This window comes from Haematobia irritans, chromosome 1 (assembly GCF_050003625.1).
Source record: "Haematobia irritans isolate KBUSLIRL chromosome 1, ASM5000362v1, whole genome shotgun sequence".
Lineage (NCBI taxonomy): Eukaryota > Metazoa > Arthropoda > Insecta > Diptera > Muscidae > Haematobia > Haematobia irritans.
Genome location: NC_134397.1, coordinates 271,141,624 through 271,169,499, shown reverse-complemented (window position 1 = coordinate 271,169,499; position 27,876 = coordinate 271,141,624). Strand labels below are relative to the sequence as shown.

At 30.2% G+C, this 27,876-nt stretch overlaps 1 protein-coding gene across 3 annotated transcripts; it reads left to right on the top strand.

Annotated features, from left to right (window-relative positions):
* Nucleotides 1-36: 36 nt before the first annotated feature.
* Ctl2 (Choline transporter-like 2) lies at nt 37-27,613 on the top strand. Of its 3 annotated transcripts, none has more exons than XM_075293982.1 (3): nt 37-334; nt 24,308-25,514; nt 25,588-27,613. In XM_075293982.1, the coding sequence occupies exons 2-3, from the start codon at nt 24,366-24,368 to the stop codon at nt 26,848-26,850; spliced, it is 2,412 nt and encodes an 803-aa protein (XP_075150097.1). In that variant the 5' UTR covers nt 37-334; nt 24,308-24,365; the 3' UTR covers nt 26,851-27,613. The 3 variants fall into 3 exon arrangements, with proteins under 3 accessions (XP_075150097.1, XP_075150093.1, XP_075150087.1); XM_075293978.1 differs by lacking the exon at nt 37-334 and adding an exon at nt 4,497-4,951; XM_075293972.1 differs by lacking the exon at nt 37-334 and adding an exon at nt 5,402-5,627.
* Nucleotides 27,614-27,876: the final 263 nt, after the last annotated feature.

Below are 27,876 nucleotides of genomic sequence, written 5' to 3'. Positions count from 1 at the left end.
ACAACAATGTTTACTGTTTCCATTGTTTCGGTTTCTTTCTGCAAAGGATGTCACTGTTGTGGGTGGGAGGAAATGAAGAAGTGCACTTGCATCCTTTGTTTATTGTTACAAGTTGCTATGATACGAAGGTGATTGATGCAGTGAATAAGTCAGAATACAAAGGAGACGATTGCATTAAGTCGCATGGGTTATTAGTCTTTATGGCGTGTTAGACGTCTAATAAAATCAATACAGAATTATGTAAATACTACTAATTTGATTAAATTACTAATGCGGATATATAAACAACAGTAAATCTGAACATTCCGCCATATCACGAGACTTGTATAAAAACGTAAGTTACAAATCATGAATATTTTGTGTATCATTTTCCCCATGACAACAAAAAATAATTCCTATAGCTGGTCACATTTAAAGTAAAAAATAGTAAGTAGTAAATGAAGAAAATGAATCTCTATTAATATCGACTGTAAATTAAATTACGGATATAAAAAGAAAGTCCAAAAGGCTTTCCGGTTTCCAAACTTGTAAACCCCAGCAAACTAATCCATAGTGCATTAATTAAGGAAATTTATTTAAGGAAAATTATAAAAGCAGAAGGAAGATTTCAAAAAGTATCAAAAATTGTTTCCATGCATTTATATGAATAATGGGAAAAAGAGATTTAATTTCTCAAATTGGTTTTTGGTCTTTTAATTCATTCCATTTATTTAATTTAAATAATAAAAATAATAATAAACAATAAAAAAATTAAACTAAAAATTTTAATAAATAAAAAAGGATTTAAGCACTAGCAACTAAAGCTATCGGCTTAAAAACTCATATTTTAGTTTTAGTTTTTTTTGGAATTTGTGAGCACTTAGAGAATTTTCCACGCCATGTTACTGAATTAAAGCGTTATTAGAATATATGTATATTTTTTTCAATTGTTGCTTTGTATCATTCCCCACTAATTTATATCAAAATGTACCAAAAAATTAATATTTTTTCTGCTTTTAAATCATAGTTTTTCGATTTTAGCCTTTAACGGGAATATTTAATACCCGCCTTTAAGGAGAATAAAATTATAACTATTTTTTGGAAAATTTTACTACAACTTGATAAGGTATGATCAAAAGCAACAATTGGAAAAGTTTATTTTCAACTTATTTATAAGAATAATAAAAAAAGAGATTTTATTTATCTATTTTGTATGTTTTTTTTTGTATAAAAAAGATTTAAAAATATGATATAAATATCTACCAATACAAAAAAGTTTTCTTCATTTTATTTGCCATTAGTACATTTTCGTCTTTTAATTCAATTTTCATTAATTTATTAGCTCACATTTTAATTATTTGCCAAAATTGTACTATTTTTTGTTTGCTTTTGCAGATTTATTTTCCATTTTAGCGGCTAAAGTCGAACTTAATACTTGCCTTTAAAGAATAAAATTATAATCTTTTCGGAAAATAACTTGTTGTATTATTTATTTATTCAAAAATTCTGCAATACAAAGCCAATAGAGGCCTATAAAAATATATTACATCATAACAAAAATACTGAGCAATCGATATAATGTAAACAAGTTATTATTATTAGTATTATCCAAAGCATCAATTGAAAAAGTTTATTTTAATTAAAATGATTTATTAAAGTAAAGAAACCTGAAAATTTTCTATTTTAAGTTCGCATTATCGCGTTAAATAACAATTTCTCCACGGTTAATTTTCTTTAAAAGTGCAGTTTAAAGAAAATAAACTCTTTGCTTTTGCATATTTATTTTCGATTTGAGCTGCTAAACTCTGAACTGAATACTCACCTTTAAATTAAAAATATTTATGCAAAAATAAAAATTACTTCATGAAGATTTTGCCACAGGTTTTTATTTAAGTATTTTTTTTTCGAAATGTGTTCTAACAAAAATACCACATAAGCTTTGTAAATGCAAACATGCAAAGTACATGTTAGCCATATATAATGATAATTACCAGAATGAAATGGCTGACACGGTACATCTCTCAAAGCAAATTTTTTTGTTAGAGTTATCGTACAAACCATCCGCCCAAGATAAGCCACGAAAAAAGTGAATCTTCGTTCTTCTCTTTAAAAAATGTGGATTATAGCATAAATAAAACATGGTTGTTGGATTTTCTTCCCTATTACTAAAACAAATTTTGTATGGGATTTTGTCTATTTATACACTTATTTCTTTCGATATCATTTTATTAAGATAATATTGTTATTTACACTTACTTATTTCGCCTAATACCGCATGAAAATTCACATAGTGTTTCAATTGTGCATGGATTAACGAAGTTAACATTTTATGGTGTCGGTCTTAATATTGTATTCAGCAGATCTCATTTTTATTAGTTTGAATTCTCTCCAACTGATATGTGACGTTTCCACTCCATTTCCTCTCGTTAGATACCTCCACATACACCATTGTGTTTTCTATTGGTGTCTATGAGTGAGCAATGAATATAGGGTTTCCCATTTATTTCTTTATTGGTCTCCTATTGATAATTTGTAAAAAAAAATCATAAATTTATACTCACATAATTGTAAGTTATGGATTCTTTAAAATGTTATGGCATTAACAAATGCGACCATTTCCTCCTCTGCTTTACATTGTGTCGGCCTTCAATTATCAGAATGTATACTCAAAAATGTTACATATCACAAGTTTATTGCTCATTACTATGCGTGTCCAGAATAAGCTTATTAGCAGTTTGCGTCGATGGGGCATTCCCAAGTCAATGTCTGTCAATTCTAGCTTATTCATAGTTATTCAACAATAATAATATTTCGTTGTGTGTACATTAATGTATTTATGGTTTACAAATCTTGTTGTTCATATTTGGAATGCCTGTGTCACACATTAACTTCATGTCTGTTTGTTCTTTATGTATTTAAGCGGTCAATGAATGTAGGGTTTCCACTTGGTTTTGTTTAAATTCAAATTTTGTCAAAATTTTATTTCTATAAAAAATGTTGTCAAAATTTTATTTCTATAGAATATTTTATCAAAACTTTATTTCTATAGAAAAAATTGTCAATTTTTTTTTCTATAGAAAATTTTGTAAAAATTGTATTTCTATAAAAATGTTGTCAACATTTTATTTCTATATAAAGAAAAACACGTCGTTGTTTTATATGAATGGGAATTCAAATATGTAGCTTTATTAAAAGTGCTTCTTTACAGTAAAAAATCTTACAACGGCAAGAAGACTTTTAAAGGAGATTACAAAAATGTAAAAGCAACTGCCAAAAACATATGATTGTACTTTAGATAAACTGTGTGTTTACTTTAACCTGAATATCAGTGGTGAATTTAGAATGTTACGTTAACTTTAATATTTCAATACTATAGGCAATGTTGTCAACATTTTATTTCTATAGAATATTTTGTCAAAATTTTATTTCTTTCGTAAATTTTATCAACATTTTACTTCTACAGAAAATTTTGTCAAAAATGTATTTCTATCGTAAATTTTGTCAAAATTTTATTTCTATAGAAAATTTTATCAAAATTTTATTTCTATAGAAAATTTTATCAAAAATTTGTTTCTATAGAAAATTTTGTCAAAATTTTATTTCTATGGAAATTTTGTCAAAATTTTATTTCTATAGCAAATTTTATAATTTTTTTTATTTCTATAGAAAATTTTGTCAACATTTAATTTCTATTGAAAATTTTGTCAAAAATGTATTTCTATCGTAAATTTTGTCAAAATTTTATTTCTATAGAAAATTTTATCAAAATTTTATTTCTATAGAAAATTTTATCAAAAATTTGTTTCTATAGAAAATTTTGTCAAAATTTTATTTCTATGGAAATTTTGTCAAAATTTTATTTCTATAGCAAATTTTATAATTTTTTTTATTTCTATAGAAAATTTTGTCAACATTTAATTTCTATTGAAAATTTTGTCGAACTTGTATTTCTATAGAAAATTTTGTGAAAATTTTATTTCTATAGAAAATTTGGTCAAAATTTTATTTCATTAGATAAGTTTGTCAAAATTTTATTTCTATAGAAAATTGTGGCAAAATTTTATTTCTATAGAAAATTTTGTCAAAATTTTATTTCTATAGAATATTTTGTCAAAATTTTATTTCTTGAGAAAATTTATTCAAAAGTTTATTTCTATCGTAAATTTTGTCAAAAATTTATTTCTATAGAAAATTTTGTCAAAATTTTGTTTCTTTAGAACATTTTGTAAAAATTTTATTTCTATAGAAAATGTTGTCAACATTTTATTTCTATAGAAAATGTTGTAAAAATTTTATTAAATAACATTCAAAATAAAGAAAATCGAAATCCTTTTACGAAACCAAAACTATTCTCCTAAATCACATTTACAGTTTGGTAAATTTGTGTTATAACCAATATGGGATATTTAAAAAAACACATGATTTTGGGAATATCAACAAAACAGCGCCCAATATTATTTCTATTAAACAAAACCCCCACCAGAGAGAAACAAAACAAAAATCAACAACCTCAGTCACAAACAAAACACTCGAGAGTAAACAACGCGACAGTCAACTTCTGCCGTTAAACACACAAATTAATACCTATCGGAGTGTGGCCACTTGAAGAGACCAAAAATCAAACGAATGTATTTGGGATATGTTGTTTTGGATAGTCATCCATATATACATAGTTGTTGAGCTGGTTAATGGTCAGGCACACTGACAGACAGACACACACCAAAAAGTGAAATAAAAAACCAAAACCATAGGAATTTCATTATGAAATTTTACAACTTGGAACATTTGTATATGTTTTATAAGATCGCAAATAGTAACAGCCTAATATAGGGGCTAGCTTAAAACCAAAGAGATTGAGTGAAATAAAAAGTGGAACTTTCTCTTGGTGGAGTTTTTTGTTACAACACTGAAACCATTTATGTTTAGATCTTACCTGTTGCAAGTTACAGTCTTCAAAGTAAAGTTGTATAAAGTAAGTTGAATCACCTTCGTCCAATTAGAGTTATAATAAACCTTATCTATGTGTGGTTTGATGTTGATGGTGTGGAGAGATACCTGTTTACAAAAGAAACATTCAAATTCTTCCTTATCTTTTTGTTAGAACAATACCTCATGTATTTACATTATATTGTCATTTAAAAAATGAAATGAAAAAAGCAAAAAAAAAATGAAAAAATAATTACGCAAAAAAGTTGAACGAAATTTTGTCTTCTTTATCTTTTTTGTTTATATTCTTTCTAAGAATATGCAATAGAGCACTGGTGGGTTTTCATTCGCCTTATTGCCATTTGCCTTCTGGGTGGACAGACGAGAACAAAAGATTCAGTGTCGTTGTCGTTGGTTTACGAGACAACGAGAATATGTGTCGTCAGTCTTATTGAAATGATGTTTCAGTCATTGAATGCCTGTGCTTTGAACTGGAACAACTTGCTAGTAAGCGAATAATCGAATTATATCGCACAATAAATTTAATATAATTATACAAACGAACAACAAAAAACAATTGCCGGCATTTAATTGAGATACCTAATCATAGTAGTGACAACAAAAACGAAACGACTAACAAGCAAATCTAGTGATCTCAGTGAATTTTTAATAAAAGCCAAAGAGAGTGCGGGAGAGAGTCCAAGACCCTATAATCATTAAAGGTAATACTCTACCCGAGTTAATATTTGAAATTATAACTGGTTTGAAAATGCTGACAATTTAAAATGTAATTAAAAAACTTGAGTGCATGTGTTTTCTGAAAGGTGTTTTCAGCATAAAGTTTATAATGTAGAACAAATAATCTGGCCAGAACTGAATTTAAAACAGTGATTGCATTTGTTCTTGTATAGAGCTATCCCACAATACAGACATAAATTGAAATCTGTGTTTATGACAAAATATCATATATCGTTGCTCGATATACGCTATATTTATTTTTTAATTAATTGAACTCTGTTGTAATGTCGGGTTAACAAATATCTACGGTTTTATTTTTTTATGTTTTATCTATATTATATCTAAGTTTTTACTTTGGAAGTGTTTTTTAAAAAAGTGATAATTTGAAAGTGTATACATTAAATACATTACATTAAAATTACTGATTAAACCATAAGAGTATATTATCCCAGTACAAAATATATTTAAAACTGAATTTATGAAATTTCGTAAATTAAAAAAAAAAGTCATATAAAATTTAAATCTGAATCAAATTTGGCTTTTATTAATGATATTATATATCTTGTGGGAGTTTTTCGTAAACAAATAGAGAGGTAGATATACATGAGAGAGGTATAGCTAAATGTGAACCGATTTGAAACAAATTCCGTGAAATATGTATTGAACTAACTTAAAGAAGATTGGACAATCTTAGTAAGTAAAAAAATTGTTTATATCAGATTAAATTGTCGTCTGCCAGATACAATGCACGTACTGAAAAATGGTGTTGTGAAAAGAAAAAATTCTCATAAATATCTTATTTCCGTAGGCAGGTCAATTTCAACGCACATATAGTGCACTCTGTGGATTGTGTCTGGCATAAATCTATGCTTTAAGGTATAAACTTCCCAAGTTTTCAACTACACCCATGTGCAGTGGGAAATAGCAATAAGGTGTGGAAGAAAATAGAGGCGATCCAATCCAAAATAACTACATTGTAGGTGATATACAGTACCGATAAAATTAACTTTTTAATCAAATTAAAAAATAAAGTGAGTTAATAAAATGATCGAAAATATTTACAGTTTGAATTAAAATATTACTTTACCCAAGTAAGTTTTAATTAAATTCAAAATATTTTCAAATACTGTATAAGTCTCATGATTTTTTAATATCTGGTCAATATCTACCATAACATTTTATTTGGTCTATTCACCAATAATGGTTTCCGGATAGGGCCGATCCAATATCGGGCCTATATATATATATATACGATATCTGGTGAAGCTATATCTCAAATGCTATACATGGGACTGATTTTTTGCAGTGGCAAATATCTGTTACTGGTATTTTGTCTAATCCGTTCACCTAGAATGGTTTTATAGGGTATCCGATATCAGGGCCATATATATAGCCGATATATAGTGACGCTATATCTCAAATACTGTACATGAGACTTTTGAAGTTATTTAAAAATTTTATACGACTGAAGAGTTACTAGCGGTTATCAATTATGACTCAATTTTTCGCCAATATTAAACTACGAATGCTTGGTTGCCTACATATAAAAAAACTGTCGATATTTGGCAGTTTTTCCATCACTACATTGCCACTTTTTAAGCAAAACTTGTTTTTTGGGAATACGTTTCACAAGTTCAATTATCCAATGCCACTTTTAAAAGAAGGAACTTTACATTCCTTCGAGCAATATATTTTAATTTTTATTTATAGCTATATATTTTAAATTTTATTTATAGTTTAAAAAATTTCGAAAGTTTGAAGGAAAAAAATTGAGGTTAAAAATTGCAAAAAATTCATTAGTGCCATACATAAGCGTAGGAAGGCCTCTGAGGAGGGGGCTTGACGAGTTATAAAAATTGAACAAAAACACTTCCTGTGCAGTTAATATAATTAACTTCTTTGTGAGAACATTTTTGGAAGCGCTTTTAAAGTTGTGCCTTTATAACAATTCCCAATTTTTTGGTTGGAAAAAGTGTGGAACTACTTTTACTTGCTTTATTATAAATTAATTGTCTAGTTAAATTTAATTTGGTAAAATTTACAAATTTTAAGAAATTCTGAACTATTTTGTGGTAGACACGAGTTTAGTAAATCTTTATGCTTCATTTGTATATATTTTTTCTTCATTTTTTAGTTCTTTTCACTAACCTATGAAAAAAATAGTGAATACAAGGAAAATTTCTTAAAACATATTAAACGAGTTAACAGCTGCAAACACCGCTCAGAATCATCAACACGTTGTTGTTGTTTTTGGTGAAATGTGAGCTCGCGCGGCACCCATTTTGCACAGAGCTTCCGCATATCCAAATATTGATGAATGATATGACCAACACGTTCCTTTGATATCTTTAAGGCCTCTGCTATCTCGATCAACTTCATTTTACGGTCATTCAAAATCATTTTGTGGATTTTTGATTTTGATGTTTTCGTCGGTAACCACCTCTTTCGGGCATACACTGCATTCACCGTCCTCCGAGCTCATTTCACCATGCTTGAATTTTACATACCAATCAATTATTGTTGATTTCCTTGTGGCAGAGTCCGGAAACTCATTATCAAGCCAAGTGTTTGCTTCCACCGTATTTTTCCCTTCAGAAAACAGTATTTTACCAAAACACGAAATTCTCTTTTTCCCATTTTTTTTCACAACAACAAAAGTTGCTTCACAAAAGACGCTCTATCTCACAAACTAATTGACTTACAGACGTAAAATTTTGACACGAATCGTTTGAAGTTTGGTACTATATAAAAATAATATGCATTTAATACTAGCGACGCCATCTATGTGTCAGACCGGGGACTTATCAGCCAACCTGTTACACATTTTCCGATATCAGTTTTTTTATTTGAAAACCATGGGATTTCTATGTATGGCAATTTTTAACTTTTCAACAGGTGTGCCACTTGTATTCCCTTGTTTACTCACTTACACACAAAAATAACAAAGGACCATGGAAAATTGCATCACATTAATACGATGAATGTATGTGTGTATATATGTACGTTCGACGTTAATGAATTCACATGAAGTTGTTGATAATCACTGGGACCAAAAGGAACAGATCGTCTCATTCACTACTATTGTGTGGCCTTTTTAGATGAGTTGTTCATTATAGTCCACACACAAAATGTATTCAATTGGGTATTAACCTTTTCTTTGTTGTCGCATGCGAATTGTTGTTAAACTAATTCTCAGAGTTAAACTTGAATTGTTTAATGATATTTCCCAAAATTGACGATTCTACAAAAAAAATTGTTTTGCTAAAAAATTTTTTAAATAACGTTTTTCTCACCAAATGTACATATATGGAGTGTAGGTTGAGGTCAAATTGCATACGTTAAAATAGATAAATGTAAGAATGTGAGTAGAAAAAATTATACACCAAAAACCCACACTTATACAAACGTACACCGAAAAAAAAACAAGATTTAGTTGATTTTAATTAGATATGGCTCATTGCGAGAAAGAAGCCATCATGAATCAGGGATGGAAAATCCATTTGTTTAATTGTGCCAACGAGAGTAAAAAGTGTGCTTTATGGGTTCAAATTGTGGGAACTTTTTGAATGAATAGTGCCTCATACGGTCTGCACTTACTGATGTGAGAGAAATTCTCCTTTATTTTTTTATTTTGTTTATTTTTGATAGTAACAAATTAGAAAAATGTGTTTCCTTCCATTATCTTCACATTATTTTAGTATGCGAATAATTCATTAAAGTATACTAACCCCCATTTTCATGAAGCTCCGTTAGTGCTACGTTAGCTAACGAACTTTTAAACCATACTATGGACATTCCTGTCACCTTACCTATATATTCCATACACTGAAAAAAATATTGTCGTGAGGTCAAAGATTTCATGTCTTTAAAATACGAATACAAATTTTGCTTAGCATTGAAGACGCATTTCTCTAAAATAAAGTTATTTTCCTTGTCCAAAAGTCGATAAACTTTTCAATGAAGTCGTATTGTACTTATAATTAAGTGATTTGACTTAAAAATGGGTATCTTAACATGAAAGAAAAAATTTATAGGCTAAGGTCAACTTGAATTTAATAATTCAGAAAAATTCTTTAAATTTAATGAAATTGTCTTTAAATTTGTTGTCTTTTTGCATCTTGACTACAAAGCAAAAAATCGTTCAAATATAGGACACGTTTTTCAAAACTTTATATTAAAGAAGTTTTTTACTTCAAACATAGCATAATTTCTACTGGATGTCGAGTCCTAATTTGGAAAATAAAGTTGCCGTTAACTCGTTTTTAAAGGACTTTGATAGCATATGAAGAAAAAAAGCTGAGAAAGCGAAAAATTAAAATTTGCTTCCTAGAAGCAAGTACACAAAACCTAAATTTAAAAGAGAATTGTGTCTTAAAAGTATCCTTACTTGTATTCTCCGCTTCTTTGGCTCGGAATCAATACCAAATTTTTTAAAGTAAAGACAAAATCTTTGGAACCGAGTATGCTTTTTTTACAGTGTATGTCAGTTAGGAACTTAACTCTTGAACATTTTTCTGTTAAAATTATCCGGAGATATTTATAGTTTTCCTTCTGTTAACTGGCAGTTAAAGCCTAACGGAGCTACATGAAAATGGCCGTAAAAATTGAAAATGTTTTATTTTCTATTGAAATATATTTTAATAAAGGGTCTTAATGTTAAATACTCAACTGAGTATTTCAAATTAAATATTACACACAAATTTTTTTCTTATTCAATCACCAAATTAATTGATCCAATTAATTTTTTAATTGAAATGTCTTCAATCACGAAAATGATAGTATCAATCACAGTTTTAATTGGGCATAGAAAAAATTCTTGATTAAAAAATTAATTGATTTTTTCAGCAAATTTCAATTAATTTTTTAATTAGTTCAATTAAAAATTTAATTGATGTTGATTGCAAAACTCAATTAATTTATTAATTAAAAAAGGTAACTATTTTGAATTACTTTCTGAATTGGCTTAGAGTTTTTATTTGGATTAACAAATGATTGTTTGAAATACATTTTTGATTAAAACTTAAAAAAAATCAGCACTTTTTTTAACTGAATTAGTCTTCCGAATTTGATTAAAAAGTTAATTGTATCAATTAATTTGTTAATTAAAAATTTTTAAATTTTCAATCATTGACTTAATTAACTTAATGTTTCCATCATGAAAAAATTGAAAATGAGTATTTTCAATTTTTTTGGCCTGAGAATTCATTCAAATGTTAACAATGTTTTTACTTTTTTCTTGACACTTATTGTAATGTTCGTTTATTGCTGGACAACAAAATATGAAGTGACTTGCCTTTCGAAATAGGAGAACAAAACTCAATTTTCTTTCGTTTGGAATACGAAAGAAAGCTTTCGTTCGATATACAGGAACAGGCCATTAGTTTTTAATCTAAAATTTAAAAATGTTCAATCATTGACCTAATTGACTCATGCCCTGTTCCTGTATATCGAACGAAAACCCATTCGAAAGAAAGACAGTCACTCGAATGAATTTGAGTTTTTATATTTTTGAAAATTCGTTTCGGTTGTATGAGAAGACATTGAATATCAAAAATGAGTATTTTAAAATTTTTGGCCTGAGAATTCATTCAAATGTTAACAATGTTTTTACTTTTTTCTTGACACTTATTGTATATGTTCGTTTATTGCTCGACAGCAAAATATGAAATGACTTGCCTTTCGAAATAGAAGAACAAAAATCAATTTTCTTTCGTTTGGAATACGAAAGAAAGCTTTCGTTCGATATACAGGAACAGGCCATCAATGTTTCTATAAAGGCCTTCATGGGGCTGTGTCAATATAAACCAAATGCATGACTGCTGTGGTCTTTAAAAACCTCAAAGTCGAAAGTTTAAGTCAACTGTTTGTAATATTGAATTTCGACTTTTAATGACAACTAAAATTGAGTTTAAAATTCGACCTTTTCAAAAAGTATATTTTTTTTCAAATTTTAAAAAATGTTGAAAATTCGGCGTTTTGATTCCGATGTCAATCCCTAAATCTTATCAGTTCTGGTTTACTTATTTTTTTAATAGAAAAGTCTGCGCAAACAGAAAAAAATTAACCCTTCCATCAACGCACGGATTGACGCATGGTGTTTATTCAACCTTTAAGAACGATTACGATTAACATGTGATACATAGATAGCAGCACCATATTCATACACAGAAAAAAATTCACGAACATTTTTCCAATTAAAGTCTTAATAGAGTTTTAAAAAATATTCAATTAAATAATAATTGATTGAAAAAGATTTTTAATTGAAACAAAAATCAATCACAAAAAATAAATTTTTAATTAAAAAAAGAAATTCGTCACTCTTTTTAACTGGCATAGTCTTGATTAAAAAGTTAATTGTAACAATTAATTTTTTAATTAATTTTTTTTTTTAAATTTTCAATCATTGACTTGACTTAATGTTTCTATCTTGATTAAACAGTTAATTATATCAATTAATTTATTAATTGAAAAACAAAAAATCAACTTTTTATTGGAAATAGTTTGGTGATATTTTTTTTCTGTGTATCACAACAAGAAAGTGAAAAATTCGATTTGGCACCAAATCTGCACACGTCTAATTTTTAGAGGTGACCTGTATGGTTCTACAATGGAAATTAATTTCGAGTAATATACGAGCATGAAAAAGCAGATTCAAAGTGCCTCTTATAAACTACAAAATAGTAATAGTATCAATTATGAACAAAATCGATTATATTGCAAGTGCACGCTCATTCGTGTGTCTTTTTGTACTTCAATGGTTTTCATTGAATTCATATCCGAGCCTTCACTCGTCGAACCAATTCAGATATTAGGGCTGTTTTCTTTTAGCACTGCATACCCTAAGCCGTGAAGGACTAAAAGAAAACAGAGTACTCGTTTATCCAGGACATCTCCAAAAATATGCAACACTGTCATCAGCTGTTCGAAAACACAGAAAAGAAGTGAAATCTTGCATTTTTGCTCCAATTAGTAATAAATATTTACAGCTGCGATTATTTATGACACTATACCACTTTGAATTTCATGTTTTTCGATAAATTAGTCACAATAAAGTGCTATTGTGAATCGATGAAGCGTCACTTTATAAAAACACAATCTGGCAAGATCGGCGCGACTTGCACTGATGAGATGTTCTGGATAGAATACCAGTGCAACGATGTTCTGGATAGCCCATACAAATTTGTATCCAGTGCAAAAAGAAAACAGCCCTATTGTTGCAGTTTTGTGGACCACTACCATCGCGTTTGCCAACGCTACTTGTATCATTATAACGATTTGTTATCTGATACACAAACCTTTTGTTTAATTTAAGCTTGAGTTTGCCTTTCTAATATGAATCATTCACAATGTACAAGGCACGTTGTTGTCGGCAGTTTATATATTCCTCTCATACACAAATGAATGACTCGTTTGTCTTATCGTGAAACTTAAAGTAGCGTTTTAACGTTGTTACGACTTTTCGATAAAACATTGTGCCGCAATTTATTGTTCCGTCGAATTTGTTCTTGTTCCATACTAGTTTTGTCAATTATATACTTAGCACATAACTTCGGCGGAGTTCAGAACAAACAACTTAATTATCTTTAAGAGTCATTACATCTGTGCAATCTTTGAGTTAACTTTTCTGAAAAACAAAGACATTGTCTGTGATATCAATGACATTAGATGACTCACGAAGGCTTGTTAATTATTTTTACAAAAAAGACAAATATCAAGTTCATGTTAATTAGAGTTTATTAGTGAAGGGATCGACTAAAAAAACTCGTTGAATAAATATGTAACAAATGTGACAATAGCAATTTGTGTTATAGATGGGTTTAAGAAACTTTATGAGAAAAATATGTATTTTTCGGTTAGTTCGTTAGTAATGTGATAGCTAACGCAATTTATTTAACTATTGTTACTATTTTTATTATATTTATTAACCATCCTTAGGGAAAAACAGAAATATAGTTCAATGTGATTCTAGACAGCAGTTTCACACGCAAACAGAAATACTTTCCATCCAAACGAAATTTTAGACATCGTTTGGAGATTTCGTTACGACGAAAAAAACTTTGCCCGGAAGAATTCTGTATATCGAACCATATCTTTCTTTCGTATTTCAAACGAAAGAAATTTTATTTTGGGAAGGCATGTCGCTTTATGTTTTGCTGTCGAGTAGGAAACGAAGGGATACAATATGTGTCAAGAAAAAATTAAAAATATTGTTAACATTTCAATGAATTCTGAGGCAAAAATATTGAATCTTTTTATTTTTGATAATCAATGCATTATCATACAAAAGAAACAAACTTTCAAAAATGCAGATAATACAAAAATGCAAAAAATTTGAATTCGATTCGAATTCATTTTTGTTGTAACAGTTTATTGTGATTTCGACTAAGGTGGGATGTGTCCAGACCCAGCGAAAGCTCTCATTACCCGGTAATCTTGTAGGTAAGCCTATTTAAAAATTAATAACCACTTATTAATTGGCATCGCTTCAGATTACTTTTACATACGCATGTCCTAGGAGGAAAGTACTTCTCCCCAGGCATACTTTCGGCCATAAAATAGGTAGTGCATTTAAAGCATATAATCACCTAATATGTAATGACTTATTCGTAGCCATTAAATATTAGGTGATTATATGAGACAATAAGTGGCAAAATAGCCACTTATTGTCTCAGGCAACCAAATTTCGAAAATATTGGTTTCTATTGCCGATTACAATGGATCAAAATATGATGAGTGGTGCTGTAATAGGAGAACTACTTGAATAGAAACGAATACTGTATAATTAAACAAAAAATCTAATAAGTAATCTAAATAAGATTACACTCAAATTAATTTCACATTTAAAATAGAAATAAATGTAGGTTGTTTAAGGGAGTTGGATTCGTGAATTACGTTATAATATATCCAATAGCCAATTCACATAAGGTTCGAAATCTTACTAAAAGTGGATTTTAAGTCTCTTTTTTATAAGGCAAATGGCATTTGAAATTTCGTTTAAGCGCATTTTGGAAATGTAATGTCAATGAGGTATAAGAAAGCATTTATTTAAAACATAATATGATAATGTCATTAAACACAATTATTATGAAATATTTGTGATAAAAAATTTTTAACGGAAAAATCTTCAGAATTACGGTCACATTACATATTCTTTTTGATTTTTTATGTAAGTGCTCGATTATGTGAATAATTATATTAACTACAACTGCCTAAAAATTTGAGAATAACAATTCGAAAATTACCGAGAAGTATTTATTTTTGTCATTACAAGTTAGTCATTATAACTCGCCGCAATGTAATGCAACGTGTAATGACAGCTTTACTCCTGGTAATGTCAATTGTAATGAGATGTGGTTACCTAGTTTTTGCTGGGGAGTGATCTGTTGGTAAGTCGGGTAGGTTTAGCTCGGCAATCGAAAAGATGACACGTGCCATGTGGCCTTGGTTGCAGATGGGACACAAGTGTTGTCGGCAAGTGATTTGAGCAATATTCGTTTTGTAAACGAACACTCTGGGCCATGTAGCTCTTATACTCATCAACACGCAAACATACCAATAGTAATCAGTACGCAAAGAACGCGTATAACCCAAGCGGATCTATTGATAGACCAATGTGTAATGTTACACACACACACACACCCAGACAAGGAATATGATCACCTGAGACATGTTTCAAGAGCAAAATTTTATTTTTGGACAGGGAATATGTAATATGTTTGTCACAACCATGTTATTTTCTCGGAAATTATATATCTGAATTCTGTATATGTTTGGTGAGAAAACAACAGTTTTGCGGCAAAAATGTTCCACGTTCTCCATTCAAAAATAACATTTTGCCCTTGAAACATGTATGGTGGTCATATTCTTTCTTTGCGATCACTACACTGTTAGAAAAATATGTTTTTCATATGTTCCGATATAAACAAAATGTGTTTCGGGCACGATTTTAAACCACAATATATTTAAGTGCGAACATGTAATGTTCCTAAACTAACACTAAATGTTTGGGACATCTATGTTAATATGTTAGAATATATTATGTTTGGGGCATGAATGTTTCATAAAAAGAATATGTGTGAATGTAAACATATATAAATTAACAAATTTCGAGTAAACATATATATGTTGTGATATTTTATTCAGAGAGCGACAAAAAGAGAGTATAGAGAAAGAAATAGAGATGGAAACCGGGAGGGTTGACGAAAGATATCAACACAACAAAGCGAGAGAATGAAAAAAGAACAATTTCTGTGAAACCGCTTGTATGTTGTTTCGGAAAACTGTTTTATGATAAGGCTAAAAATTTGATATGCTTAAGTCTAAATATTATTTAATTTGAATAAAGAGAATAGACATTCGGAACCAAGAGAATAGACATTTGAAAAACAAACTGCATATGTTTTCGCCTTGAGAGCAGCATTTTATGCATGTGTGAAAATGTGTTTTGTTTATCATTTTGGCATTATGGGCACAATTTTTCGTTAAAATAAATCAGGGATCTTCATAAAAATAACGAAAGGGCACTATACTCTTTTTAGAGTTGGGACAGTAAAATGAAATAAGGAGGAAATAGTGAAAAATTACACAGTAAAATGTAAAAAACAAACTTTAGTTCTTCTTTATTCAAAAATGTCCACGAGGAGTTGACGGACACCATCAAATATAAAAGCGGGCATTAAGTTCGAGTTTTACAGCTAAAACAATTTAAAAAGTTTATTTTCTTTAAAATGAATTATTAAAGAAAAATAAAAGGAATTTTAGAGCGATGGTGTTCAATGCTAGTAAAAAAATGTTCACTCCTAAATAAATTTATGTTTATATTATAAAATTATGTATGTATGTTTATACTCGACTCCACGTTCTTCTTTTGTTAGTTTTTGATTTCCTTCCAAATTTTAAAGTTTTGTACAAAAACAGTTTTTTTAAGTTGTTATTTTTGCAATAAAAAATAATATTTTATCCAAAAATCAGTCAATTTCGTTTATATCAAGCACTGTTACTGACTATAAATCTTTAAAAACACACATTTCGAAGTTTCATTTAAAAAAATTTAATATAGTATAAATATAAATGTTTTAATTTAAAAAAAAAAAATGTTCGGTCGGAGCAGGGATTGAACCCACGACCCTTTGTATGCAAGGCAGACATGCTAACCACTGCTCCACGTGGCAAACAAATGTATGTTTCTGTTAAATAATGTTATGTTTGCATGGGCTCGTGGGCGCTGCAAACTATGCTATATAAATGTAACTTAAAACGATAATTATCTACTGGTGACTATAACAGCTACGTAGCCCAGTGGATAGTGTGTTGGCTTACAAACTGTATGGTCCTCGGTTCGATTCTCCGTGCAGGCAAAAGGTAAAATTTAAAAAATTTATAAAAGTGAATAATTTCTTCAACATTATTTGTATTACAGAAAAAGGTGCCAATAACTAAAAAATTTCGTGGAAGTGAAAATTACGAGTATGTTAGGGAATGAGCAAAATCGTGTTTAGGAAAAATTCTTCCAAGCATATAATATTTTTGGCTCAAAATGCTTCCAAACATATAATATGTTCACATAAAACAAACATATTAATGTTTCGGCAGTATGCAATAATATATGTGCTTCCTGCAAAATATGTTTGGAACATATGTTAAAGAAGCGATTTTTTTTGAGGGTGTAAGCGCAAACAACATCTGATCCTCCGTTCCTTACAAATGATACAACCTTTTTGTAGAACAACTTTTGAAAGGGTATTTACCCGCCAATACGTAGTTCTATATTAAACTTTCTCTACTAAACATCAAGATGTGTCATAGTTGCGGTACAGGACTATTCGTTTTATAGAAAAGAACTGCGCTTCACATAAACGAAGTAAAAAATATTTTTATTAACGGCAAAAATATAAATTTTGTGAATAATTGAAGAAACTGTCACGAAAGAACAACCCGTTTTCGAAACGTTTTATTTTGTACGTGTACCAAGACCAACAGGGTTTATTGCTTCAGTTTTATTTTGGTTTTTAAATGTTGATAACGGTACGTTAGACTAGGTTAGAGGTAGTCCGTTATTTCAGGCTCATTTAGACTATTCATGTCGTTTTTATAGCCGAATCCTGAATCTATCACTTATTGATTGAACTGAATCTATCACTTATTGATTTATTTATATACCACCTTCAGTGAGAGCCACCGCGATGTTGACAAAGGGTGGGTTCAATCCCAGTTTCGTAATATTGTAGGACATTTATGAGTGTTTCAAACCTTCTGTAAGTAGTTTGTGGAACGCCGTTCTTATTTATGTATTTATTTATTCATTATAATACTAAAGCCTATTGGCCAATATCGCATTACAAAGCAACTATATACGTAAGTAATATAAAATAACAATTCCTTGTATAAAAAAAAAATGTTTATATATATATATATATATATATATATATATATATATATATATATATATATATATATATATATATATATATATATATATATATATATATATATATATATATATATATATATATATATATATATATATATATATATATATATATATATATATATATATATATATATATATATATATATATATATATATATATATATATATATATATATATATTATAATTTTTTTTTGTTATACAATATCGTATTACAAGTTGCTTTGTAATACGATATTGGCCAATAGGCTTTAGTATTATAATGAATAAATAAATACATAAATAAGAACGGCGTTCCACAAACTACTTAATATTACTGAGAGGGGATAAACAACCGCTTAAAATCTTTTTGTTGCTGGGATGAAACTGGGATTGAACCCAGGACCCTTTGTCAACATCGCGGTGGCTCTCACTGAAGGTGGTATAGCGGTTTAGCTTCTTAGAACACCAAACTTCCTAGTGATGTTTCGACATCGGAAAACTCTGGATACAGCTAATTTAACTGCTTAATAGACAGCTTCACAAGTACGAATGAAAGCGATTTCAAATGGCTTCAATTTCTATAGAACCAAAGACAAGAAGAAATTAGCAGCTAGGAACTTCATACCATTGACTGTGTTGTGTCCCGAGTGATAATTAAGACATGTTATGTTGTAGTTTTTATGTATGTCTTTTATTGCGATCTATAATACAAAAAATAACTTGACGCTATGCAATTTAGCGCACTTAATTACAAGATGATGTTAGAATTATTTTGACATCCCCCATGTTCCGATATTCGGAATTGCAAATCGTAAGAATTTATTTTTCTTTTAACGAAAACCCCTGCCAACATGAATTTGAATTTGACGGCGCCTTTGAGAATCCCCACCACATCGAAAACAGTCGTATACGATTTCCAACACTCGTCGGAAAATCGCCGTCACTATTGAGAAGTTGTACCACGCCAAGTTACTACAAAAAAGTATCGCATGAGTGCAATTATTATGTGCCTTTTTAGATAAATTTAGAACGACGCCAATAAGAGCCCCTTCAAACTATCAGAAAAAGGGCATTTTAAGATTTGTAAAAGATTAAGTTGTAAAAGAATCCTTGTGGTTAATTATAACACGATTGTTTAGCTGTTTATTAATCTGGTTAAACATTTATAAATTCTTATAAACATAACATTTATACGACTATTACATCACGTTTAACATAATTTCTTGCATTAATAAAATAATAATGTTAAGTTACAAGAGGCAGCGTGTCTGGAAAAATATCTGAAAAACTATCACTTTATTCCATTTGGAAAGTCGAAAATTGTTCACCAATATACCTTTCACAATTTTAAACGAAATAATGCCTTGTTCCTGTATATCGAACGAAAACCCATTCGAAAGAAAGGCAGTCACTCGAATTCGAATGAATTTGATGGCCTGTTCCTGTATATCGAAGGAAAGCTTTCTGTCGTATTCCAAACGAAAGAAAATTGATTTTTGTTCTTTTATTTCGAAAGGCAAGTCACTTCATATTTTGTTGTCGAGTAATAAACAAACATATACAATAATTGTCAAGAAAAATGTAAAAGCATTGTTAACATTTGAATGAATTCTCAAGCCAAAAATTTAAAAATACTCATTTTTAATAATCAATGTATTCTTATACAAACGAATCGAACTTTCAAAAATAGAAAAACCCAAATTCATTCGAATTCGAGTGACTGCCTTTCTTTCGAACTGGTTTTCGTTCGATATACAGGAACAGGGCATCAGTTTTTATATTTTTGAAAGTTCGTTTCGGTTGTATGAGAAGACATTGAATATCAAAAATGAGTATTTTCATGCCCTGTTCCTGTATATCGACGAAACCCCATTCGAAAGAGAGGCAGTCACTCGAATTCGAATAAACTTGGGTTTTTGTATTTTTGAAAGTTCGTTTCGTTTGTATGAGAATACATTGATTATCAAAAATGAGTATTTTCAAATTTTTGGCCTGAGAATTCATTCAAATGTTAACAACGTTTTTACTTTTTTCTTGACACATATTGTATATGTTCGTTTATTGCTCGACAACAAAATATGAAGTGACTTGCCTTTCGAAATAGAAAAACAAAAATCAATTTTCTTTCGTTTGGAATACGAAAGAAAGCTTTCGTGTGATATACAGGAACAGGCCATAAGTATGTTTTCACCACTTCATTTTCGTGTTTATTTAAATAAATTATAAGCTAGTTGCGCTTGGTGTTTCACAAAATATAAAATGGCTCTTGTAACAATAGTGATGCAAAATACTTTCAGGTACATTTCGTACATTTTGATACGTTTCCCCATCACAGTTGGCGATTGTTGTAGTGTCACTTACGACTCTGTGGTAGCGATGAGGATGAAATGGAAATGAAAAGGATTGAAATGCTGGAAAATAGAGTTACTCTCGGACTTCAATAAAATTTTAATTTGAACTTATCATTGAAGAGATCTATACTCGTATTACCAAGATATAAGTTTATAAGTTTCAGGGTTAGGAACTTATGGCCAAATGAAAATTTTGCTATTTGCGATTGCGAATTTCGGAACATGGGGGTATATGTAAAGACAGAGAGTAGGAAATACAAGAGAACGAAACTTTGAAGCGAAACTGCGTCAGTAGGTGGCATTCATGAGGAAAATTTCTCTAATTGTGTTTTCTTTTCTTGTAAAAAATGCACACTTTTTTTTGCATTTTGCACGGAATATGACCTTTTTAGGTTCTTTTCTAAAAATAACAGACAAAAGTGAGAAAAGGCTTCCTTTTTTTGTGAAAATAATGCCACGCATAAAGGCAAATTTTTAATTTGTAACATAAGAAGTACAATAAAAAATATCTCATATTTTCCCATTCGACTTTGTAGATGTTGTAATGCATACGCGTTTATTTAATATAAAAACGTTATGCCCTATTACTTCTCAAGGCTGGCTGAAAAAGAACAAAATATGTATGATAGCATCGGACATGACCTATATATTTACTTGCTTCTGAATGGTACGATTCAGGTTTATATTTAATCAAAAGTGATAAATAACTTTAAAAATGTTCATAGTTGAAATCCAAACTAGAATATATATTAGAATATATATTATAGTGATGAATTTCTGAATCCATTTAGCGATGTCTGTCCGTTGCTAACTTTCGAACAAAGCAAACTATCGACTTATTGATGTAGGTCGGATAGTATTGCAAATGGGTTATATCGGACCCCTTTCAATTTTCTTTCGTTTGAAATACGAAAGAAAGCTATCCTTCGAAATACAGAAACAGGGCATTAATCACCCGCAATTTTGGTTGTAAAATATTATGAATTATGTAAGGAAATTGGGGTTAATTTTCATTTGAAATATTGGGGTTTATTAGCATAATGCAAAAGGGCCCCAAAAATAAAATGAACAAAAAACATAAAAATTAGGTGTTATTCTTTTCCATATAATTGGTTAGGATCCTGTTTCTTTTAGGTTTTAGGACAAATTTTCATAGGGTTCATATTAATAGCGCTCTGTGCATGTAATACAGTTTAGTTAACATTTTCTAAAATTAACCAAAGTTTTCCTTCCTGGTGGGTTCACGGTTTTTCGAATGTAGGTAGTTCGTTATAATATTTATATTACACATTTTCAATAAGAATTTAAAAATTTTTAAATTAAAAGTTGATGCCCTGTTCCTGTTTATCGAACGAAGACCCATTCGAAAGAAAGGCAGTCACTCGAATTCGAATGAATTTGAGTTTTTCTATTATGAAATCGTGAATTACATTAATGCCCTGTTCCTGTATATCTAACGAAAATTTTCTTTCGTATTCCAAACAAAAGAACATTGATTTTGGTTCCTCTATTTCGAAGGCAAGTCACTTCATATTTTGTTGTCGGGTAATAAACGAACTTATACAATATGTGTCAAGAAAAAAGTAATAACATTGTTAATATTTGAATAAATTCTCAGGCTAAAATATTGAAAATACTCATTTTTGATAGTCAATGTATTTTCATACAAACGAAAAGAACTTTCTAAATTAGAAAACCCCAAATTCATTCCAATTTGATTGATTTCGAATGGATTTTCGTTCGACATACAGGAATATGATATAAATAAAAATCAAAATTAAAGTAAATAGTTTTGATAATTTAAATTTCACGAGACAACTTCGATTTATTAGTCAGTTCACCCATATGCTTTGTTGGAAGAAATGCACAAATATATACGAATCATACAAGAGATTACAGTGCAGTTTCATAATCCATAGCATTAAATTATAAACACAGATAATTTTCATCCGCATGAATTCATAAAAATATAATTTTTGTTAAACAATGAATACAACATATATGTATGTCATAAAGCATCGGCAACGTTGTGATAATTTTTCATAACCACATTCTCAAATGCTTTATTAATGGGAGTTAATGTTGTTTGAATTTCGAACATGGTTAAATAATTATTGTTTAGAGACGTTTCATTTTGCTCACTAAATACATCGTAACCAAATCATTGGTTTTAGTGGTGTAAAAACAAATCCATTTTTATAATAAATGTATACTGTTTTAGATTAATTTTATTTTTTTGGAATCAACTAGGATAAGAAAATTTTGATTATAAATATAAAAAGAAAATTCGAACATTATACCTCATACACATTAGGCTCAAATTCTATTAAAAGCAAATTTGAAATCCCTTATTTATATGGCAAATGATAGTTGACATCTAGTTAAAGTGGATTTTGGAAGTATAATATGAATGAGGTATTAGAGTCGAAATCATTTTTGTTGAATTTTCCACCAAAAAAGGTAAATTGTACTCAGGAAATAGTTCATTTTGTTGTATACGAGGGCAGTTCGGAAACTTCTTAGCCTAGCACAAAAAGCGCGGTATAAACAGAAAAAAGTTAAGTTTTTTGGAAACTTCCATCTCTGTTATGAACACATGTTAAATTTTGTTTCATATAGAAACAGGTGTTCAAAAACGACTCATCCGCAATTTTTTTTACAATGGAAAAATTAGAAATGCGTGCTGTCATTAAATATTTACATAAAAAGGTTTATCGGGATAAGAAATTCATTCATAATGATATGGTGAATGTGTTAGGTGAAAGTGCTCCTTCATATGCAACAGTAAAAAATTGGGTTGCTGAATCTAAACATGGTCGTTCAAGCATTGAATATGAACCACGTAGTGGATATCCAAAAACAGCAACAACAACAGATATTGTAGCCAAAGTGCATGATATAGTATTAATAACATGGACATCTCAAATGATTGAGTCCATTTAATTTTCCATGAAGAACTACAGATGAAAAAGCTTTCTGCAAGATGGGTACCGCATTTGTTAACAGTCGATCAAAAACGCATAAGAATGAACATTTCTCAAAAAAAAAAAAGGATTTTAAGCGTCGTTTCATAACTGTTGATGAGACATAGATCCACCACTATACTCCAGAGACAAGAGAACAATCCAAACAATGGACTGAAGCTGGACGAAGTGCCCCAAAGAAGGCAAAAACAATTCAATCGGCTTGTAAGGTTATGGCAAGGGTTTTTGGGACTTCAAAGGTATTTTATTGATTGACTATCTGCAAAAGGGTAAAACAATAAATTCAGAGTACTATTGCAGCCTTTTGGATCAATTAAATGTACAAATTCGAGAAAAACGTCCTGGTTACAATACAAAAAAAAAAAATATTTTTTCATCAAGACAACGCACCAAGAGTGTTTTTACAATGGCTAAAATCAACAAATTAAAGTACGAGTTGCTTGACCACCCACCCTATTCTCCTGATTTAGCACCCAGTGACATTTACTTGTTCCCAAATCTAAAAAAATTCCTTGCTGGCAAGCGTTTTACCTCAAATGAAGATGCAATTACAGTTGTAAACAACTATTTTGAAGACCTTGAGGAAAACTATTTTAATCAAGGGATAGAATTGCTAGAAAAGCGTTGGACTAAGTGTATTGACATTTCAGGAGATTATATTGAAAAATAAAAATATTTTTGAAAAACTAACTATTCTCTTTCATTGATAGGCTAAGAAGTTTCCGAACCGCCCTCGTAGAAGGTAAATTTTCTTTTTGTTTAGAAAGCTTGTCACATAATACTCTAATACGTTGCTCAATAAACACAGAGTATCTCCAATAATATACCGGTAGACAAACAAAAACTCATTACATTTATTGTCTGAATAATTAAATCCAAATTTGCTTTATTATTATTTATGTTTTTGCTTTGTTTACAGGGCAAACAAACACTCACCTGAAAATAACACTTTCGTTTCCGTTTGAAGATAATGCGAAATGGCTCGTGATGATATGGATGACGTTGATACTAAATATGGGAAAAGGCTAACCCACGAGCGCAACTATAAAGCTCCCTTGTGGCGTAAACGATCATGTACCGATGTACCATGTTTGCTTGTGTTCTTAGTCTTCCTAGGAGCATGGGTGTTTATTGCCCAATATGCATTGCGTAATGGCGATTTAAATAAACTTGTCGTTCCCACTGATTCATTTAATAAGAAATGCGGCATAGATTCCGGTGTTCTAGATAAGAAATATTTATTCTTCTTCAACTTGGATAAATGTTTAGATCCTCTAGTACCAATAACCGGATGTCCTACTCCCCAAATATGTGTATCGCAATGCCCCAAGGAAACATTTATTTGGGATATAATGAAAAAACAAATGTCGGAAGCGGAGTTAAAATCTCGTATGATATGCCTTACGGATGCTGATAAAAATGCTCTTCGCAATGTTGATGATATGCAAAAGGCCATCGACGAAGAACGTTGTGCGAGATGGTATATAAAAAGCGCACCTTTTTTGAATCGATGCATGTGGGAATTTTCGGCAAAGACATGTGAATTTATACCCTCCTTCCTTTTGCAGCGGTCCCAGAGAGATCTGACAAATCCAAAGGCTCTAACATCTGCCCCGATTGATATACGCAACGAGGACCAACTGCAAGCTTTAGCCTTGACTATGTTCCCAGAGGCACAAGCATTAGTTGGACAGAATGTAGATCCAAAATTGGCATCAGTCAATGAAGAACCAAATAGTCAATGTAGCCGACGAGAGACTGTTATCAAAGAGAAAATGTTGCAAACGGACACCAGACTGTCGAAATTTATTGGTAACATTGTGGTGCACTTCACCAATGGAACCCATGAAGCTCAACGTGTTGGTGATAATGTTGTAGAAGATATCTACAATTCATATGTGGTAATCCTAACAGCTATGCTGTGTACATTGGTGGCCACTTTTATTTTTATTGCTTTAATGCGTTGGCTAGCAGCTCCATTTTTGTGGACATCGATTTTCGGAGTTTTAGTTGGCTTAGCAGTTGCCATATATTTCAGCATCAAACAATATACATTTTATCATCGTGAGGCAACAGTACCACAGCACGCTTTGAATTTAAACTCTGCCGTTAAGAATGTGTTACAAGTAAGTGAATTTTCTCCCTATTTCATGTGCACAATCTTATTGAATTCTATTAACATTATCTTTTTTCCTATAGGATGAACGATTGTGGCTTTATTTAAGTATCTTCCTATGTATATTCTTGGTCGTCCTTTTACTACTGTTAATCGTATTGCGCAAACGAATAACAATAGCAGTAGCACTTATTAAGGAGGGCAGCAAAGCTGTTTCCAGCGTAAAATCCACAGTTTTCTTCCCCATCTTCACATGGATACTTTTTATAGCAGCTATAGTTTATGCAATCGGTGTTGGTCTCTATTTGGGGTCTATTGGTAAAAACTCATTCCGAATGATAAGGCAATTGGACCCAAATAGTATAAGTGGCGTAACACAAGAGAATTGTAAATGTGATGGACCTGCCATTAACTATACGGTGGGAGCCAGCTGCGATCCAATGACTTTTGAACAAAATTGCTACATTGCAGATTTATCCATCACTGGTATATTTAGACAAAACCAAAGGAATCCTTGTGTTAAAACCACATGTTCATTTGTAAAGGTGGAGCACACTGCATTGGTGAACTGGTTTATTGTGTACAATGTTTTTGGATATTTATGGCTTACATTTTTCATTGATGCCTTTAGCGATATGGTTTTAGCATGTACATTTGCCACCTGGTATTGGACATTTAAGAAGAAAGATGTACCATTCTTTACATTGACCAAATCAATCTTCCAGACAACATTCTATCATCTGGGTACGTTGGCCTTTGGCTCTCTTATATTGGCCATTTGTCGTATGATACGTTTGATCTTGGAATATATTGATAGAAAAATTAAAAAATATGATAATGCCCTGACTAGAGCTGTATTGTGCTGCATGAAATGTTTCTTCTGGCTTTTGGAGTCGTTTCTAAAATTTTTGAGTAAAAATGCGTATATTATGTGTGCCATACATGGCAAAAACTTTTGTACCAGTGCCAAAGACGCTTTTAATTTGACTATGCGAAACTTCCTTCGGGTGGTGACTCTAGACAAGGTGACTGAGTTTTTGTTTTTCATGTCGAAACTATTGATCACCGGTGGGGCTGGTGTAGCTACTTACTTCTTTTTGTTAAATAATCCATCCCTTTTACAATTGCACTACAAAGCTGTACCAACAGCCATAGTTGCCATTTTGGCTTTTCTTATAACAACAGTTTTCTTCAGTGTCTACTCCATGGCAGTGGACACATTATTCTTGTGCTTCCTAGAAGATATTGAACGCAATGATGGATCAGCGGAAAAGCCATATTATATGTCCAAACAGCTTATGAAAATTTTAGGCAAACGTAATAAAATACCAAAACGGACGCCTTAAGGGGTAAATTATATAGTTTAAGTAAGCAAGTACATGCTGATACCAAAAAAAAATATATGCTCTTTTAAAGAATTGAAAATAATGGTGCTGGTATGTCATGTTCTGTCCTGAAAGGAATCGCAAACATACATAAATACATCTTGACGAATAGTAATCCTTCCACACAATACACGAAATAAAACTAAAAAGACACGTACTAAATGTAACGACTGTGTTCGTTGGAGTAATGAGTTGCAATACAAATATACATATTTAAGGATTATGGTTGTGTTAAGAGCAAGAATGAGGAAGTTTTTGATATGTTGTTAAAAGCAAAAGTAATTTTATTAATACTATTTCATATAGATTTATACATATATACAAAACGAACCAACATTTTTTGATTAATTTAGTAAAAGAAAACATTAGTTCATAAGTTATATTTATATGAATTTAAATACGATTTTGTTTGTAAGCAATACCATTGAAAATGATTATGAAATATTCATATACTATCTTTATGTAATTTAATTGCATGCCAAATTTTTTATTTCTCAAATATAATTAATGTTCAAGAATTTTGTAATATAAAACATACATTTTTGCGTATTATGTATTTTTAAATAACAAAAAAATAACTACGTTGTATTCAACTACTCTTATAATGCTGTTCTTGAATTAAAATTTGAATTCCTACAACAACAAAATATATTGAAAATATCATAACGAAATGAACCACGTTAAAATAATAATGCTCAAAATAAAGAATGATTATGTATCAAAACTTTTCTTGTACACAATAACTGATAACTTGGAGTGAATGGTAAAAATGATCAATTCAATAAGTTTTCTTACTTTATAATAGCATAGTAAAGTACCCGCCTCCCCACCACGCCGAAAACAATCGTATACGTCGCAAAAGTGCCGACACTATTGAGAAGTTGTACCACGCCAAATTATTACAAAAAAGTATCGCATGAGCGCAATTATTAAGTGCCGTTTTAGATAAATTTAGACCGACGTTAATAAGACCCCGTTCAAACTATT